The following is an 18,305-nucleotide window of genomic DNA, read 5'->3' on the forward strand; positions in this document are numbered from 1 at the left end:
TCTGTATCACTGAGGTCAGAGACTGGGTCTGCAGCACGCGCTATTCCCAGGCTGAAGGAAATGCTCTCTGTGTCTGGCAGGCGAGTTACAAGCTGGACTGCGCCTGTCTCTAAACCACACTGTGTCTGCAGGATGGATGGAAGTAACAGTGTGGCCTCGGTGCCCGAGTGGAGATCTTGGTCACTGACTCAAGATTGGATCACCTTCCTATAGAGAAGCTAACATACAACTGGAGTTCTGCCCTCCATGAGCTTTCAGTATAGTAGGAGGTGAAATCTCTACCAGCTCAAGACACCTCTGTGGAAGGTGAAGGCACACCGGGTGAGATTTTATGGCTAGACTTCTAACACTGTTCATCTAGGGGTTTATCTAGGGCCCTGTCTTTCTCTTGAGCTGGATGACAACTGCATTGGTGAGTTTATTTAGTGAGAAGTTAGTGAGCTGAACACGTAGTCTGTGCACTTTTTAATACACTTACACTGCAGAAATTTTTTAAAATAATTTTGATATTAATGATGGCAGACATAGTGGTGCATACCTACAATCCCAGCTAGTCAGGATGCTAAGTTAGGAAGACTGAACTTGGAGGCACCCCTTGGCAACTTAGCTGGACCACGTCTCAATTTTTTAAATAAATGTTTAAAATAAAATGTTTCAATATTAAAAACCATAGGAGAAACAAACAAGGACTTGGTATCTATCAAGAACATTTAACATCTTTATACTTATAGCCAAGCAGCTGCTCTAAAGGGGTAGGTGACATACCTCCTCCAACAAGGCCACACGACCTAATCCTTCCCAAACAGTTCCACCAACTGAGGGCCTTGCATCCGAATATACGAACCTATGGGACCCATTCTTACTCAAACTACCACACTTCATTGCCTGGCCTCACAGGCTCCTGACCATGTCATAATAGAAAATGCATTTAGTCCGACTTCAAAAGTCCCATTGTCTTTCATAGTCTCAGCACACTTTACAAGTCCATAGTCTTTTCTGAGACCCGAGGAAATGGAATACATGGGGCCTCTACTTATCTCTTTCAGCAAAAGTTTTGGTTGCAACATTAAATTTTATGGTGCTCTTTTTCTCCTCCAACTGTACATTTTGTATTCCTTTTTGCCTTTGAACAAGGTTGTTCTTTTTCATTGTAGACCTGCATAAAACAGTCAGATTCCACTGTCTTGAAATCTCCTCTACCAAGGAAATTAGTCCATTTTTTTCCCAATTTTCAGGCAAATTTTAGGACAAGGGCAAAAAGCAGCCACATTCTTTGTCACGAAAAACAAATAAAAAGCATGATAAGAAAGGCCCCTAGCCCAGTTGTTAATATGTTTCCCCTCTGTAACTTCTTGAGCTGGACCTTCATAGTCCACATTGCTCTCAGCACCACTGTCTTCCAAACTCCTGCTAGGATGGCCCCTTAATCCCTGCTTACATCATTCAGCCACTTTCCTAGCCCAAAGTCTTCCTCCAAAACATAACAAAACACAACAAAGCAAAAACATTATGGTAAGGAATGTCACAGCAATACCCCATTCCTGGGACCACAATCTGCATTAGTCAAGGTTCTCTAGAGGAACAGAACTGATAGAATGAATCTATACATTTAAAGAGGGATTTATTAGAATAGCTTACAAGTTGTGGTCCAGCTAGTCCAACAATGACTGTCTCCTGCTGACTACTTATGTCTGGTCCTGCACACCAATATCCCCATGTTGTTATCATCTGGGTAAGAGGGATAGGTAGGAGACACCCGGGAGCCTCTGAGGAAAGCTGTGGTGTTTTGCATATTTGCACATGTATATGAATGCATTGCACTCAATATAGATGAAGAAACTGAATTATCCTTATTCTGGGAAACAGACTTTTGAGAAAACCATGCAATAACAAAAATTAAAACAATTAAGCCAATGTATTGTCATACTGTCTGGGTCTGAGTTTTACATTCATCATTGACTTTAATGTGGCCTTGGGCACACATATTTCTCTGAGGCTCAGGTAGGTACTGCCTACTAGGTAGGTACCTTAATTTTGATGCACTGTACAAAGCCTGTGAAGGGTTCTACACACAGAATTAGAATCAAGGAACAGCCAAAATTAACCACCTAGATTTACTTGCGCTTAGTAGTGTTTTCAAAGCACAGATTTTGGAGGCTACACAGTTGCCAGTCTGTTATATCTCCCACTAGCTTTGTTGACAAAGCCTTGAGCTTGTGGGTCAGGATGGTAAGGATTACCTACATTACTTTTTAGAGGTGTGGCTGTTTTTTCGGAAATTACCAATTCTCCCATTGAGTCTGTAAAAGTTCCTCATGTGTGATGAGAACAGAAGGAAAAGGCCTTTATACTGTGTCTTCCTCTTTGCAGATTTAACCTTTGGGTCAGGGGGACTTGACCTAAACTTGCCTAACCTCTTTCCTCCCCTTCATGCCAGGATAAAAGTCACTAAGGCAGCATCTCCTTCTAGGTCACTGTATTATCACCTAAGGGTTTCCCAGTCTTGTCCATGACCTCCTCCTCCCTGTACTCCCCTCCAAAGCCTGTGAAAGCTGCATCCCAAAACAGTCAACTTCAGCAATGGCCTCTCAGCTTTTGTTAGCTTTCCCAATACATCTTTTTCTTGGCTAACAGTTCACCCTCAAGTCATTGGCCTTTTCAAGAGATCAATAAAGAGCAGCAGGATATTCTTTGATAAGCATTTACATTAGCATGCCATTGTCACTCTGGCAGGTCTCACTTACCTTTCTCCTCCTGACATCACCTTCAGTGATAACTGATTAGAGGAGTTGGCCTACAGAGCGTTTATTCCATGCTAGAGGAAGTACTGTCTCTGCTGACCTTCTGGCACTGATGTTTGGATTATTGAGGGACCACACTGAATATCTGGTTCCCAGTAATCTGGCAGGCATTCAGAATGGATCTCAGTACTACCCGTGGTGCCTGGAGTCCCCCAACAAGGTGTCTGGGTCATCACTGGCCCTGGGCTCCAACACTGTGTGGTAGAGTATGGTTTTCCCAGCAGAGTGGATAGAAACAGGATTGAGACCATACACAGAACATAGCAGAGGAACCCAGTAGCAAAATGCCATGGGCTGGCTACTCCCAAGCACTGTTAGCAGTGCATGTTCCTAGTTACCATGGAAACTGAAAAAGTATCTGTGAGAGCCTGTATTATCTGTCGAGAAATTGCCATATCAAAATGAATAAAGAATTCACTGAGGGTTGTCCAAAGGCAAGGAATTCTTCAGGCTCCCTCCTTCATAAAGCCTCTTTTTATGATGGAATGTTCTCAAACTAACAAAATTAGTTAAAATGAAAAACAAAACTGCAATAACAATACCTTAGTGGTTGTCTTAACTTGAGTGCCAGATTGCTAAAGAAATAAATCACGGCTGAGAATATTACTTTATAGTAGAATGTGTGGTTGGCACATGGGGAGCCCCGGCTTCAATCTCAGCTTGCAAAGACAGAGAGAGACAGATGCAGAGACAAGAAGGAAGGGGGTGGAAGGAAGGGGGAGAAAACAAAAGACTAGATAGCATTGCAGCTTAACTTGAGTAAGCCCTCACTTGTGTGCAGGTCCACACAGCTTCACTGACTGGCCAAGCAAATTGTTACATTCCATGATAGTTTCTGCTACAACAAGCCCCGATCAGTGCAGGCAAGTTCTGGAGGTGGCTGCTGTGGTTCCTTTCTCTAGGAGCTTAGACCAATGAAAGGAGACACTCACAGAGTGATGATGGGTGTACCCTATGTGCAATTGGTGGCTAAAAGAAGGACTACTTAACTCAAACTACAATGTAGAAATTCCAAATACAATATAGGAAACAGAAAACTCCAGGGGCTGGAGAGATGGCCCAGTGGTTAAGAGTATATATTGCTCTTCCAGAGGACCTTAGTTCAATTCCCAGCACCCACTGGACTACTTAAGGCAGACCTCAGATGTGAGTAGCCCAAGCTGAGGTAGCCATTTCCTTTTGCTGCTGTTGGCATTCAGCCTGTGCACCCCTGCATCTCCTGCACCCCCACATCCCCACACCCCTCCATCTCCTGAGCCCCTGTATCCCCTCCATCTCCTGTACTCCTGCATCCCCTGTATCTGCCTTGCTGCTGAGACATTTCCTAGGTTCCTTTTCCTTCCTGGTCAGCCTCTTCCTTGTAACCCATCACTTTTGTGGTCTCCATGACACAACTTGCTGTGCTTGTCCTTCCAAGATGGTAAGGCCCTTCCTTCCTCAGCAGACACGTCCTACTCCCTGAGCCAGCTGTCCTCCAAAGCAGCTGACTTAACCTCTCTCCTGGGGTGGATCTCTGGCCCAAATAACACAGTTGAATTGTTTCGAAAAGCCTGTCCAGTTTCTTCAATTTTATACCCTAGACAGGCATGCCTACTATGTGAATCTAAAATAAACCCGCTGTGGCTGGTGAAATAGCTTGGCAGATAAGTCCTTGCCACGCAAGCCTGATGACCCGAATTCCATCCAGAACCCATGTTAAATCATTGCCTTTCAAAATGCAAAAGCCTGTGAGATAAATTAATTTCTTAATCCTTCAACAGTCACACAAGAGGTAGGTCTGACAGCTGGACTTTCTGCGAGGCTGTGAATGAACACGTGTCAAGGGCTTTGCATATATTATCTCTGATAGCCTGGATAGAACCCTGTCCATCCATTACCATTCCCATTTTATAAAGGAGCATCAAAGGCTCAGAAATACCTCAGGGTATCCTAGGGTTAATGCCCAGCCTGACTTCCCTCAGATATGTGTGGTTGCCTGAGGGGCGTCTGTGTGCTCTACTATTCTCCACCCTCAGGAGACATGCCGGCTCCTTTCCCAGCTGCCACGGCCTGGATGCACATACCCCACAAAATGAGACTATGGGACTCCAACTGCTCCCCAAGTGATTCCATGAGGAAGTGGGTAATTAGATCACAGGCATGGACCCTCTCTTGAATGAGATTCATACTCTTATAAAACCTACTCAGAGAGATCCCCACCCATCCACCGTGTGAGATATGCTGAAGGGGAGAGGGACAAATAGTGACAGTTTTATATTGTGTTTTAAGAGCACTTTGTACTTCACATTGTAAAATAGAGTCTTCACATATACCCTGTAAATAGCTCAACATGGGTGTACTACAAAGCTACTAATTGTTTGTTTGTTTGTTCAGAGTCAACTCTAGCCTGGTAATGCTGCAGAAGCATCATGAGGCCCCCAGGCATGAGAGCATGCAAGCCCTGATGCCCAGAGAGCTGCTGACATCAGTCACTCCAAAGCTCGGTCTTGCACCTCTGGGACAATGGTCAGCTCATCTTTTAGGGACACCTTGCCATTTCTCTTCTTCTGTCTCCAACACTTTCTACAGCCTGGTTTCCACTCACTATTAGCTGCTGCCTAGAGAGGAGAAATAATCTACTGTCTTGTCCAAATGCTGGCTTTCTGAATAAAGTACAGCTCAAAGATCCAATGTCCAGTCCTGTGAAATGGCTCAGCCTAGGAAAGAAAGGTACCTGCCCCCAAGCCTGACAGTCTGAGTTTGATCCCTGGAGCCCACATAGTGGAAGGAGAGAACTCCCAAAAGTTGTCCTCTGATCTTCATACTTGTACCAGAGCAGGAACACACTAAATAAATAATTATATATATATATATATATATAATATATATATATATATATATATAAAAAATACTCAATTCCTGGGCCAGTGAGATGGTTCAGTAGGTAAAGGTGCCTGCCACCAAGCATGATGACCTGAGTGAGTTTGATTCCCAGCACCCACATATCATGGCACTAATACACCCATACACATACAAACATAAAATAAATAAGGTAATTTGGGGGAGTATTTTTTTTCAGGGTTTCTCTTTGTGTAGCCCTGGCTGAACTTGGGACTTGCTCTGTAGACCAGGCTGGCCTAAAACTCAGAGATCCTCCTGCCTCTGCCTCTGCCTCCCAACTGCTGTGATTAAAGGTGTGCACCGCCACTGGCCGGCTTGTAATTTTTTAAAAAACAGCCTCAATTTCTGTCTCTGGTCATTGCATTTGTGGTGACATAATGCTGACAGAGTGAGCAGATGTCACCTATGAGCCCAAAAAAGTGATCCCTCTCCAGACACAAAATTTGTCTAGTCTTGAGTTTTGGCCTTTAGAGCTATGAGAAACAAGTGTGTGTGGTTTCTGAGCCCCCTTGCCTGTGGTACTTGGTTATGGCTGAAATGCAGGCCTCAGTGAGGCATTCCTCCAGATCCTGAGAGCCACTTGTCCCCTCCCTGACCTCCAAAGGGGAAAGCTGGGAATGGAGCCATAAGAGGTGTGAGCAACCTCAGTCATGAGCCAAGTTCACCCCATCTGGTGGTGGAGTGGTAGAGTGACCTGTAGACCTGCATCCGGCTGTTTGTTTTGGAAAAGACAGCCTGCTCTCCTGTGTGAAGGTCAACCCTGAGTGTCTTCGGCCCTTCTGTCAATAGCCTCAGCACTCCCTGGGACTATTTCTCTCCTTAGCTTATCTCACCCATGGTGGAGGTGAAAATGAGCTGTTGCTGAGAGAACTGAACAGTCTGGGCCTCCATACAGCAGCACTAGGGACAGGTGAGAGAAAGTGACCAGCCCACCCTTGAGGGAGGAAGCTCTCTTACCTCCAAAGGCTGGCCTCATGGTGAAGTCATGGTCATCGACTCTGAGCAGAGGCCGAGGTTTTCCTGTCCGGATCTTGGTCACATCGAGGTTCTTTTTATACAAGTGACTGCAGAAAAAAACAAAACAAAACAAAACAAACCACAAAAACAGATGTTTTCTATGGCCCACCAAGGCACAGGGAGAGGTATCAGGTGTGGGTGACTCCCTGCAGGGTCCATGTGTCACATATGTTTTCTCTATGCTGACACACACGGGGAGGGAAAATGCTAAATGAGTCTCCCCACCACCCACACCCTCACAGGGATATTCACCAGAGGACAGGCCCTTCCAGAAGGTTTCTGAGAGCAGATGCCTTCCCATGAATATTATCCTACCTGGCAAGTTCTTAGTGAGTTGTGAGTGGAAGTAGCGGTTAACTTGCAGGATGGTGAAGATTACCAAGCTTTTCTTTAAAAAAAAAAAATTCCCATGGCATAGGGGCACACTCCTTTAATCCCAGCATGGGTGGTAGAGGCAGGTAGATCTCTGTGAGTACAAGGCCAGATTGGTCTATAGAGTGAGTGAGTTCCAGGAGGCCAAAGCTGCATAGTGAGACTCGTGTGTTGTGATATGGTTTGTAATAAATATGCTGTGACATAAGCAGATGCAAAGCTCCAAAAGGCTGCTTTTCCCAGCTACACCTGGAGAGGCTCCTGTCAGCTCAGGGGACAGGCCTTACACACACCCCTCCCAATCTAGCTCAGTCCCTTCATTGTCTTATGCTCTTTCCAGGTTAATTTTGTCACCATAACTGCACAGTACTAGAGCAGTCAGATCCAGAATATTGTGAAATGTTTGCTTACTGATCAGGTTACTCTGTGGCAGAATGACGGTTAGTCTATGTGGGGCACCCACACTGTACCATTTGTATTTCTCAGGCCACCTTTTAAAAGATGTGATCTGAGCTCATCTCTGTGTCTGCGCTAAGCACAATGCCAAGCACACACTAGACGTTCTCCAAAGCAATATGAGGGATGCACCAGCCAGCTTCTAAAAGGCATTTAAACTGATTCGAGCACATCTAGCCAAACTGGTTTTAAACCAGATGCTCCTTGGCCTTAAATGTACATTCGGATTCCCGGAGAGCTTTCAAAAATCCTGATGCTTGGGTGAAACCCAGGCCACTTAACCCTGTGTCTCTGGAAGGGCCCACACTAGCTAATTTTCACACAACCACACTGAGGACCTCTGCTCCGAACATGACATCCTAAGATCCTGTGGCCCCTCTTGGGGGGCTGGCACACTGCTGCTAGGGGCTGGGATGATTCTGAGGAGACAACAGTGCCAGGATTCCCCAAAGCCCTGGTGAGAGCTGAGTGAGTGGAACCTGAAAACTGGCAGCACTTTACTCTGGAACTGCCTTTGGCAATTTCCAGAGCTGCCTGGATGCAAATTGGTGCTAACCATGTGGCTTAAGAGGTGAGGTGATGGATGCTTGAATGGAAGCAGGCCTGCAGACTGTTGTGTGCTTACCCCATCCCTTATACTCTCTTTTTACCCTCATGCTCCTCCCCGCCCACTCACTTTTAGGAAAACTGGTGTTTCCTGTCTGGACTCTAGGAGAAATGCAGCAGGTTTCCTCTCCTGTGACCACGGGAACCCTTGTCTGATATCCTCCACCAGCTGGGCACAGAGAATATAATGCAATGGGACCTCAAAACTGTGCACATCCATGAAGTAGCCATTAGCAATGGGTAGCCATTTACAACTTAGATAGAATCCAATACAGTTACTCTCCTGTTTGCCCCTCACACTAGCCATGTGTAAGTGCTCAAGATCAACTCACAGCTTGTGGTTCCTATCTTGGACAATATAGATTAAAAAAAAACAAACATAAATTATACTTCATAACCACAGGACATTTTATTATTAGCTCAGTGCCAGATTAATGGTTGGCCAGCCCCCTGACACAGATAGATTCATTTTCAAACTGTGGCCTCCAACTTAGGGCTTTTGGGGGACTGCTGGTATCCATCTCACAGCCCTGGACCTCCCATTCATTCCTTCACTTCCAGTGGAGACTCTGACTTCACCTGGTTCTCCTCCTTCAACCTTGGGAATGCCAGCATCCTATAGGAAGCCACCTGTTAGTTCCCAGTGCCTGGAACTGCTTGACATATTTCTGGGAGCAGCTACTCAGCCTAACATGTCCACACCATGGGAGAGTGTTGCTCACATCCTTACTGGCTTGTAACCTAGTTGACAGGTGGATGGATAAGTGATGTCACTTCAGGAAGTACCTAGTGCCATAAAATAAAAAAACAGGTAAAGAATAAGAGAGAGATGGTTTGGCAGGGAAACTATTGAGCTGTGTGGAGGTGAACTCTTCTGAGACCCGGAGGGAAAGAGAAGTGGGTGGAGGGAGCCTGGAGAGTGCAGGACCAGGAGGACATGGGACACCTTCAACCGGATCAATCCATCTAGTTCCAGCTGACCCACAATCAAGTATTTTGACTCAGAAGCGTCTCCAGTTCACTGTGAGGTTATTAGGTAATGGGGCTCACAGAGGCATCTGACTCTCCTCAACACAGAGTCCTGGGACTCTGCCCTCATCCCCGGCTGCCAGTCCCCACCTCCTCCCTCAGTCATGGCTATTCCCATGAGCAATTAAACTGGACTCCAATTTCTTCCACTTGGGACCAAAGGTAAGCAGAAGTCCAGTGTAGGCCAGCCTGCTCTAGCTGCATCTTATCAGCTTTTACAGGAAGTGAAAGCAACAGACAGGTGTTACATTCCTCTTTGTTTCCCTTTATAAAACAGTAGAGTTTACTTTTCTGAGCCAGCTTTGGGTTCCTCTCTGTACACAGCTTCCATTAGCCACATACTATCCCACTGCAGGACCTTTTTTACAATGGATGAGCCTGCCCCGACATGTCATAGCATCAGAATCCATGTCGATCCCAGGGGTCACTCTGGTGTTGGCCATTCTAAAGATTTGAGTAAATGCAGTGGCATGTGCCATGACAGTACCCTATAAAGTAGTTTTGCTGACCCCATCCCAAGACATTTTAGTCTTAAATTTTTCTTGACCTCAAATAAATAAATGAATACATAAATAAATACTATTTCTCCAAAGTCTGGGCTCTATGTGCTTCAGCCTTCCTAGTATTCAGGAAGCAGAGACAGGTGGATCTGTGAGTTAAAGGTCAACATGGTCTACATAGTGAGTTCCAGATCAGCCACAGATGCACAGTAAGACCCTGTCTCAAAAAAAAAGAAAGAAAGAAAAGAAAAAAAGAACAAAGACGAAAGATTCTAATGAGACAGCAATGCATGAAATTGTATGTGGATCTATATGGAACACAGCGTGCTCAAGAAAGTTTGCACTATGCAAATGAGCCAGAAAGATCTGTGCTCCCAAACATGAGAGCCGGATCCTTTTTGCACTGCCGCTCTCTAAACTACTGCCTTGGTTTGCTTTCTGTTGCCGTGATACACGCCATGACCAAAATCACCTTACAGCTCATCACAAAGGGAGTCAGGGCAGGAACCTGGAGGCAGGAGCTGTTGTAGAGGCCATGGAGCATAACTGCTTACTGCCTGGCTCCTCATGGCTTGCTCAGCCTGCTTTCTTACACCCAGGACCGCCAGCCCACAGGTGGCACAGCCCACAATGGGCTGGACCCTCTCACATCATTCATTGATCAAGAAAATGCTCCACAGACTTTCCTAAGGGCCAATCGGATGGAGCACTTTCTCAGTTGGGGCTCTCTCTTCCTAGATAACTCTAGCTTGTGTCCAGCTGACAAAAATAAACCAACACGCTTTTCCTGTAAGCGGCCTGAGGTGACCTGTGAAGATGGTTCCCTACTCTCTCAACCCTGAAAACCCTACAAAATTATGCAAGTCAAGAGGTTCGAATCTTCAGATTCACTTTAAGAACACCCGTGAAACTGCCCAGGCCATCCAGGGTATGCATATCCAAAAAGCCACCAAATACCTGAAAGATGTCACTTTGAAGAAGCAATGTGTGCCATTCCGGCGGTACAACGGTAGAGTCAGCAGGTGTGCCAGGCTAAACAGTGGGGCTGGACACAGGGTCGGTGGCCAAAAAAGAGTGCTGAATTTTTGCTGCACATGCTTAAAAATGCAGAGAGTAATACTGAACTTAAGGGTCTAGACGGAGATTTTCTGGTCATTGAACACATCCAGATGAACAAAGCTCCTAAGATGCTCGGACGAATTTAGAGAGCTCACGACTGGATTAACCCATACATGAGCTCCCCCTGCCACATGGAGATAATCCTCACGGAAAAGGAACAGATTGTTCCAAAGCCAGAAGAAGAGGTTGCACAGAAGAAAAAGATATCCCAGAAGAAACTGAAGAAACCAAAACTTATGGCACGGGAATAAATTCAGCATAAATGCATAAATGCAGATAAAGTAAGGGCTATATAAGCAGTTTTAGATTGCCTGTTAATCAGCCCTGTTGGGAGGGGGATGTTTAACATACTGGAAAGGTTTATTCAAGTGACAAAGCAGTGAAACAGACTGATGGAAAACAACTAAACCAGAATTTTACTGGGAAACTATTGTGCAAAAGACTGGGCATATAAGTCTGCCTTTAAGTTACGTGTGTCAATGCTCCTCTTAGACATGTTTAACATCTTACTTATTTGGGAGGGGAACCAAATCATTGAACTGTCATCAGTGACTTGGGATCAGCTGTTTCAGTGACCTTTCCTGGTGTGCCCACTTTTGAGGCAGGAGAGAAGGGTCAGCAGTAAAGACTGCATACTGTTCCTGCAGAGGACCTAGGTGACTCAAGCTCTAAGACCTCTGAAACCCTTGTCTTTCCTCTAGCTGTACAGTATATATACATGGAAGACCAATCTAAAGTTTTATAAACTGACATTACACGGAGTAATGGTATTGGCCTCCCAAGTAGCTAGGGCTTGATTTAAATCTGTTGGAAATACAAATTTGAAAGTCATGCATTTGCTAACAAACTTGGAAGTGGTTGCCTGTCAGTACTGTACCCCTAAGCTAATATATATATATATATATATATATATATATATGTATATGTATATGTATATGTATATGTATATGTATATGTATATGTATATGTATGTATATATTTGTTTCTTGTGCACTTTTCATTAAAAAGTCCATAGTATAGAAAAACAAATAAACCAACACAGCTACTGAACTTTCTCTTTGCTCCCACTTTCTCCGCTGAAAATGGTTCCAATAAATGACTCTGCTTCTGCAGCTGCATGGCTGCTCAGTCCTCTGTTCCAGGACATAAGAACCAGGAACCTGGTCCAGAGCCACCGAAGCACGACATCCACCAATATCAGGGTCATAAGCGGATCCCTGAAAAGACTGCAGGGGAGGTGCCTGAAGAGCTCACAGGGCTTAGCAGATCACGGACATTAACTGTGCCCTCCGCCTCACAGCACAAATCCTTCCTCTCAACACCCTTTCCACATCTATCTAGGGAAGCATTAGTGAACCGGAAGTCGCAGAATGCCGTCACTCCAACGCGATACAGCAGGCTTAAATCCGTTGCCATTGAAGCTCAGAATTTTTTTTTAAAGGGACTAGTTGTTTAATAACTGGAGTCACTAAGGTCTTCCTGGGCTCTGAGCTATTTGTTACAAGGGGCGGACATCTCCAAGAATTACTGGTTAGGCCCAGAATTTGTGCTGAAAACTGTTGTATTAAAATTTTCTCCACACCGAGGCACAAGGTCTGTTGGGCATGAAGAAGACATGAAAACTGTGTGAAATAGTTTGCACCTGTTCCTCCAGGTGTTCTGAGAATGTATGCTTTAAATATAAACAAATAGGGTCTTTGTTAGTTTGTTTATTTGCAGGGCCTGGCCTTGAGCATGGGAGGCAAATTGTCTAGGTCAGTGGCCTTCAAATATTTTTGGCCATGTACTGTTACTGGTAACAGTTTCTGGAAATCATACCTTGAATCTTCACCCCTCCCTTTTATCTGTACACACACACACACACACACACACACACACACACACACAGAGAGAGAGAGAGAGAGAGAGAGAGAGAGAGAGAGAGAGAATTGTAAATAGGCATACTAGACTAAGTCTCAGCTGCTTCCTTATTTTCAGAAAGAAGCTAAAGAAGCTAAGTATAAGAAATACCTTCACGGACTTCTAGCACTTAGGTGGTGCTTGCTACTTTGGGATGCCTGGGTCTCCCTGAGAGTCTGTCCTATTCAGCGAGGAAGCAGAGTCCAAACTTGTCTTGGTTATGTGTTCAGAAGTATAGACCTGAAGCAGAAAGGGACCTCAGAAACACCTGCATCAGTTGCATCTCTGAGTTCTAATTTTGGGAAATGTGATCAGGTGTCCCTGGAAAAGGAGATATAAGGTCAAAGGAGGCTGGGCAACTTGTGTGTGGGCCACTTTAAATCAGTGCCTTCACAATAGAATTCTACAATCGTCCAGATTCAAAGGGGCGTTGGGAACCTTGAAAGGGGGCTTAGATCATTGATTCTTCAAAATAAAACAACAGCTAATGTGGGACTCCCTCCCACTGAGAACATGCTGGAAAACTGCCTTTACAGGCTCATTTTATGCAGGGGTGTGGGTCACTCTGTTGTTGGTTCATGCACTAAATGAACAGTTTTGCAGGAAACCATCCCCTGAGAATAGGGCCCACACTCTAGGACCCCACTCAGTAGCCTGGCTGTCATAACTTCCATCGCTTCTCAGAATGCCCAGAGTGGCACTATGTGGGCACTGGGGACAGACGGCTTGAATCTGACACTTGGGCTGGGAACCATTTCCTGAACTTTGTCCCATGAGGAGTCAAGGTGAGCGAGAGGATAGAAAGCACAGTGCAAGGTCTTTCTGGTCTCTCAGGACGTGCATGTGGTCAAACCATGGAGCTAGGCTGTTTGGGGGATGGGGAGTCAGTCATGCTTCTGACACTTTAGTTTTGAAAATTTCATTACATAGATATTAAGCTATACTGACAGACAGGATCCCTTTGCTCACAGCTTTGGAACCCTTCTGAGAAGTCTTGTTCATATATATATATGTGTGTGTGTGTGTGTGTGTGTGTGTGTGTGTGTGTGTGTGTGTCTATAAACACACACACACACACACACACACACACACACACACACAATCACATGCCTTCTAACCTGATTGCCTTCCTGCATCCTCTGGCAAGCCACTCACCCAAAACAGTTATCCTGCCTCACAGCTGCTCTTTAAAACCTGCCTCTGGCTTTTTGACCAGTAATTCTTGGAGATATCCACAGCAGCAGTCACTGCTGTTGAACATGTACTGCTGACAACCTAACAAACATTCCAAATGCTCTGGAATTCAAAATGGTAACACAAAGCCCATTGATATGACCAAGTTCTTCCCTGGCAATTTAAAGGAGACTACCCCAATTACATTTTGTCTGTTTTTGTCACACTAGGGCTCCCACTTTGGGCCTCACATGCACTGCAAGCAACCTGCCATGGAGCAGTCCTTCAGCACTGTGTGTTTTGTTAACAGGTCACATCAAGTCCTTATACAGTTTCCCTTTCAATACTTGACTGAAACCTTCCGGCCAACCTCCATGTTCCCTGCAGGATATAGCCTGACAGAAACAAAGCAATCAGGAAACATGAGAGATTTTTACCCTTCAACCCTGAGCCATCTACCAAAATGCTCTTGATGCCCGCAGGCTACAGAATCAAGGCTCCCTACAGCACAATGCCCAGCACTGTGGCAGACGTCAGCACTTAGGGAAGTGGAAGTCCCTCTAGCTGGGGTATTCTAATAGGACATTTAAGGAGGAATCAACGAGCCCTTCTGGGGAAACCTACTGGGAACACCCCACCCCACCCAGCAAGCCTACCTTTGTTTGGGCATTTCCAGCTGCCCTGTCCATCTCTTCCTCCTGGGCTTTCTGCTCTCCACTAGAGCCGTCAAGCAAAACAAGAACAAAGCAACTCTCATAAAATAAGGCATTCTGCAGATGTCTATGCTGTGGCAGGCAGCTGTGCAGGGGCCTTCAATGAGGCAGATGCCCCCTGGCTTGACCATGGATCCTGTCTCCAGCGTCCTGTCAGTGATTCTTGGAGGTTCTTCGAAGGCATGGTTGTCAAGGCTGAGTTTCCCAACCTACTAATTGACACTGGTGCCCACACACCCCCAAACACACCTGGCCATGACACAAACTCCAGGCTTTGTCCTCCCCTCTGCTTAGAGATTGGCCATTAGTCAAGGAGTCCGTCCTCCTGGGAAACTGGGATTCCTCTGACCCTAGAACAGCTTTGGCTAAGGCTGTTATATAAAAAAAAAAAAAAAGAAAAATTAAATCTCTTGAACATGCCAGCTTTTTGCTGAGATCATTAATCCATCTCTCTGGCTGCATAAAGCCAGTCTGTCACATCCAGTATCGAGTCAGCTTTGATTCGGAGTGGATTTGAATGTGCTTGGGGAAAGCTAAGAAAAAACACTGATGGTTCCAGAGGGCTCTTTGATCTAAGAGAACATGCTTTGCCGATGGCTGAGGATAACCGCTTTTACCTCAAATGTGTACCTTTTTATATTTCAGAAAAAAACATCAAAAACATGCATTTTGATTTTGAAGAATAGCATGAAGCAAATAAAAGTCATGATTATGTAACCTTTTTCTCTTACTGTGAACACTAAACTATCTTTGCTCTTTGACCCTGAAATGTGTAAAGTCAAACATCATCAACTAGGCTGGATTTCTGTCCTTTGCGATGGAATTGTGCACACTAGAAGTATAGAGATATACGAGGTCATGTTTAACCTGCTACACAATGCAATATGTTAAAAAATTACTTAAAGCTTGGTTGCTGTGTACAGGCAGTGAGTTTAGTGTGGTAGAACAGATCTGGGGATGGAGGCTAGATGGAAAGAGACAAAATTGGACTGTTATTATGTAGGGGAGAAAGAATCAAAGGCAGGAAACAGGAATGACAAGGACATCTTATTTTGTAAGGGTTCCCGTTTGAACCAGTTGTTTCAGGAATCAAAATACCAAAGAGGATATTGGAAGAATGTGTTAATCCCAACGATATGAGGAGAAAGACCACTGACCCAAAGCATCATGGCCAAATTAATTAAAGCAAGATTTTTTTTTTTTAATCCGTGTATACAGGCTGCCTCCCACTAAGGTACGGTTCAAAAGGTCAGCATTGGACATGGGCAACATAAGGGGTAGGCAGTTTCCAAATAGGAGATTTGTCAGGCAAATAGGCAGGGTTACAGAAGCAGAACATAGCAAGTTGGTCATAGAACCTTCTGAAACAAAGATAAGGTTGAAAGGTGGTCATAACAACTTTTTGAAACAAAGGCGTGGTTGGCATTTCCTGGAACAGGCAGTACAGAACCATTTGTAGTTAAGGTTATAGGAGGGGCATGGCCCAATCCTTGAGAAACAGAGATTTAATCATAAACAGTAATGAGCCTAGTTTGTCTTTGCTATAAGATGTCTTTCAAGCCTAAGATGGAGGCAGTCTGGTTCATCAAATGCAGTATTAGAATCCATGCCACACTGCTGCCTGGGCCACAGAACCTGCAGTGCCCTTTCCCCTCTGACTGATACCAACAAGCACCTGCTAGATGCTAGGGATGCTAGAAATGTATCCAGGGCGTCAGGCAGATGACTACACAGTCCCAAGTGTTTCAGCGGAGCAAAAAGGTCAGCTTCTGCAGAAAGAAGGCTGCACAGCTGTGAAAACTGAGCGAGCAAGCAGCAAGTCCGAATACAGGGGTCCTGTGTCTCACCTGATGGGACAGAGCCTGGCCCTGAGCTATTAGCTAGGACAGAGAAACAGTTTCTCTAAATGCTTATTTTTATTTCAGGAGCTACTCATTCAGGGGGGACTCAGATTCTGCCACATGGACTCTGATTCCTCTCCTCTGGGTCTCTGCCATGTTGCCTGTCCCTGGTACTGGGACCTGGACTCTATTTAGAGCCCCTACTGTGCTGTTAGCTGACTGTCTATGGTATTATTAACTCTACTGTGCTGTTAGCTGACTGTCCATGGCATTGCTAACTCTACTGTGCTGTTAGCTGACTGTCCATAGCATTACCAACTCTTCTCATAAACTCCATAAAGTATCAACAACCTGCCTCGGTGTCCTAGAACCCAAATCTGAGACCTTTCAGATGAGGTATCTCCTTAAGAGAAGAGAAAAGAAGGAAGATGGAAGTGAGAAAGTCGAGATGGGCATGCAGTAAGCATTTGATACTTCTTTGGAGGAGAGAAAAACAGGGAGAATGATGGGGATGTGGGCAGGAAAGCATGAGAAAAGTCTGCTTTGCCGGTCTGCAGATGGAGTAAGAGAATGTCTGAGACACTAATAAAAGCCAAGTTGCACTTGAGACAATAGCATCTCACCAAGGAACGTGAACACACTGCAGATGTATGGCTGACATTGCATAACCTTGAGTTTCTAGAAGCAGGTAAGTTTCTCAACTAAACAATAACCCCACAGATCTGCCTTACAACCCTGTTCACAGAACAAAGGTATCTGCCTTCTAGCCTTGCACTCTTCATCCACTGAATAATGTTATGAAAGGGGAGGGGATTTCTCTGAAACTTTTACAGATATAACTTGGAAAGCCACCAAATTCCTACATGCACCCATTGAAAAGACAGCCATGTGTGAACCTCTCTGGAGAAGCCTATACCCAGTGTTTGAGTATGTCTCATTCTTTCCCTGGCAGCCCATCCCCACTTTCTAATAACCTCTGTGCTTAAGATATGTGTCAAAAAAAATTTTAAGGGATATGTGTCAAATTTTATTTTAGTAAATCTTCAACTCCTCCTTCTCTTCTTCTTCCTCTTGCCTGAATGGAAGTCCCTAAGGGAAGATGGAACTCTGGTTCTTTCAGAGTAAGCATTGGAGCTGTGACTTTTCCAGAGTAAGAAAAGAAAGAAGCCAACAGTAATATCCAGAATTCTACTGTGGCATTAAGTCAGGTAGTTTAGAGGGTACACTGTGGTTTTTCTGTTGTACACTTCTGTTAGCAGCTGTACATGAATCTACTGATACTTTAATTATTGTCTTCTCTCGTCCCAGAACCAAGAGAGCTCTAGTCCCTGCCCTTTCCTTCTTGTGCATCTTCTCAATCCAAATTGCTGGTTTCTCTATAAATTGGAACTCTATGACAGTTCCAATCAGTCACTGGCTTCACCAGCTGATTCAAAGTATAACTTTATTGGGCAGTCTCAGGAGTGTCAGAACTGATATCCTGCAAGAGTACACCATGAACCCATACTCAAAGTAGGCAAGTGTAGTGGAGAGAGGAGATAAATTGTGACTCCTAGAATTTGTGTGACCATTGGACCATGTAGTGACCAACAGGCAGTTAGAAAAATAGCTTAGATGGGAGAAACGTTTTTTTCCTTTTTTATCAAGTTGGCTACCCCACCAAGGACCAATATTCCATAAACCTCCCACATCTTGTGAACTCTTGTATGCATGCCTGTTTGCCCAGCTCCTGGACATTCCTGAGACTTGACTATCACACCCTTCCCCTTTGTGCCAATTATGAATTAGCTGACCATGTCAGATTGTGAGATTGAGCTCCCGACAATGGGATGAGACATAGTTACCACCTAAATTAGGAAGAAAGAAAAAAGAAAAAAGAAAAAAGATCACCCTGCCCTG

The 18,305-nt window shown here is 44.8% G+C and overlaps 1 protein-coding gene and 1 pseudogene across 1 annotated transcript in view; one reads left to right on the plus strand and one right to left on the minus strand.

The window, feature by feature from the left end:
- The window catches only part of Gabrr2 (gamma-aminobutyric acid type A receptor subunit rho2), a 41,739-nt gene extending 27,043 nt beyond the window's left edge, over positions 1-14,696 (minus strand). The window contains exons 1-2 of the mRNA XM_027403624.2: positions 14,509-14,696; positions 6,639-6,745 (exon numbers count right to left, since the gene is read on the minus strand). Coding sequence (XP_027259425.1) covers positions 6,639-6,745; positions 14,509-14,696 — 295 coding nt within the window. The remainder of the gene's footprint in view (positions 1-6,638; positions 6,746-14,508) is intronic.
- Positions 10,478-11,063, plus strand: LOC107979889 (annotated as a pseudogene).
- Positions 14,697-18,305: the final 3,609 nt, after the last annotated feature.

Source organism: Cricetulus griseus, chromosome 2 (assembly GCF_003668045.3).
Source record: "Cricetulus griseus strain 17A/GY chromosome 2, alternate assembly CriGri-PICRH-1.0, whole genome shotgun sequence".
NCBI lineage: Eukaryota > Metazoa > Chordata > Mammalia > Rodentia > Cricetidae > Cricetulus > Cricetulus griseus.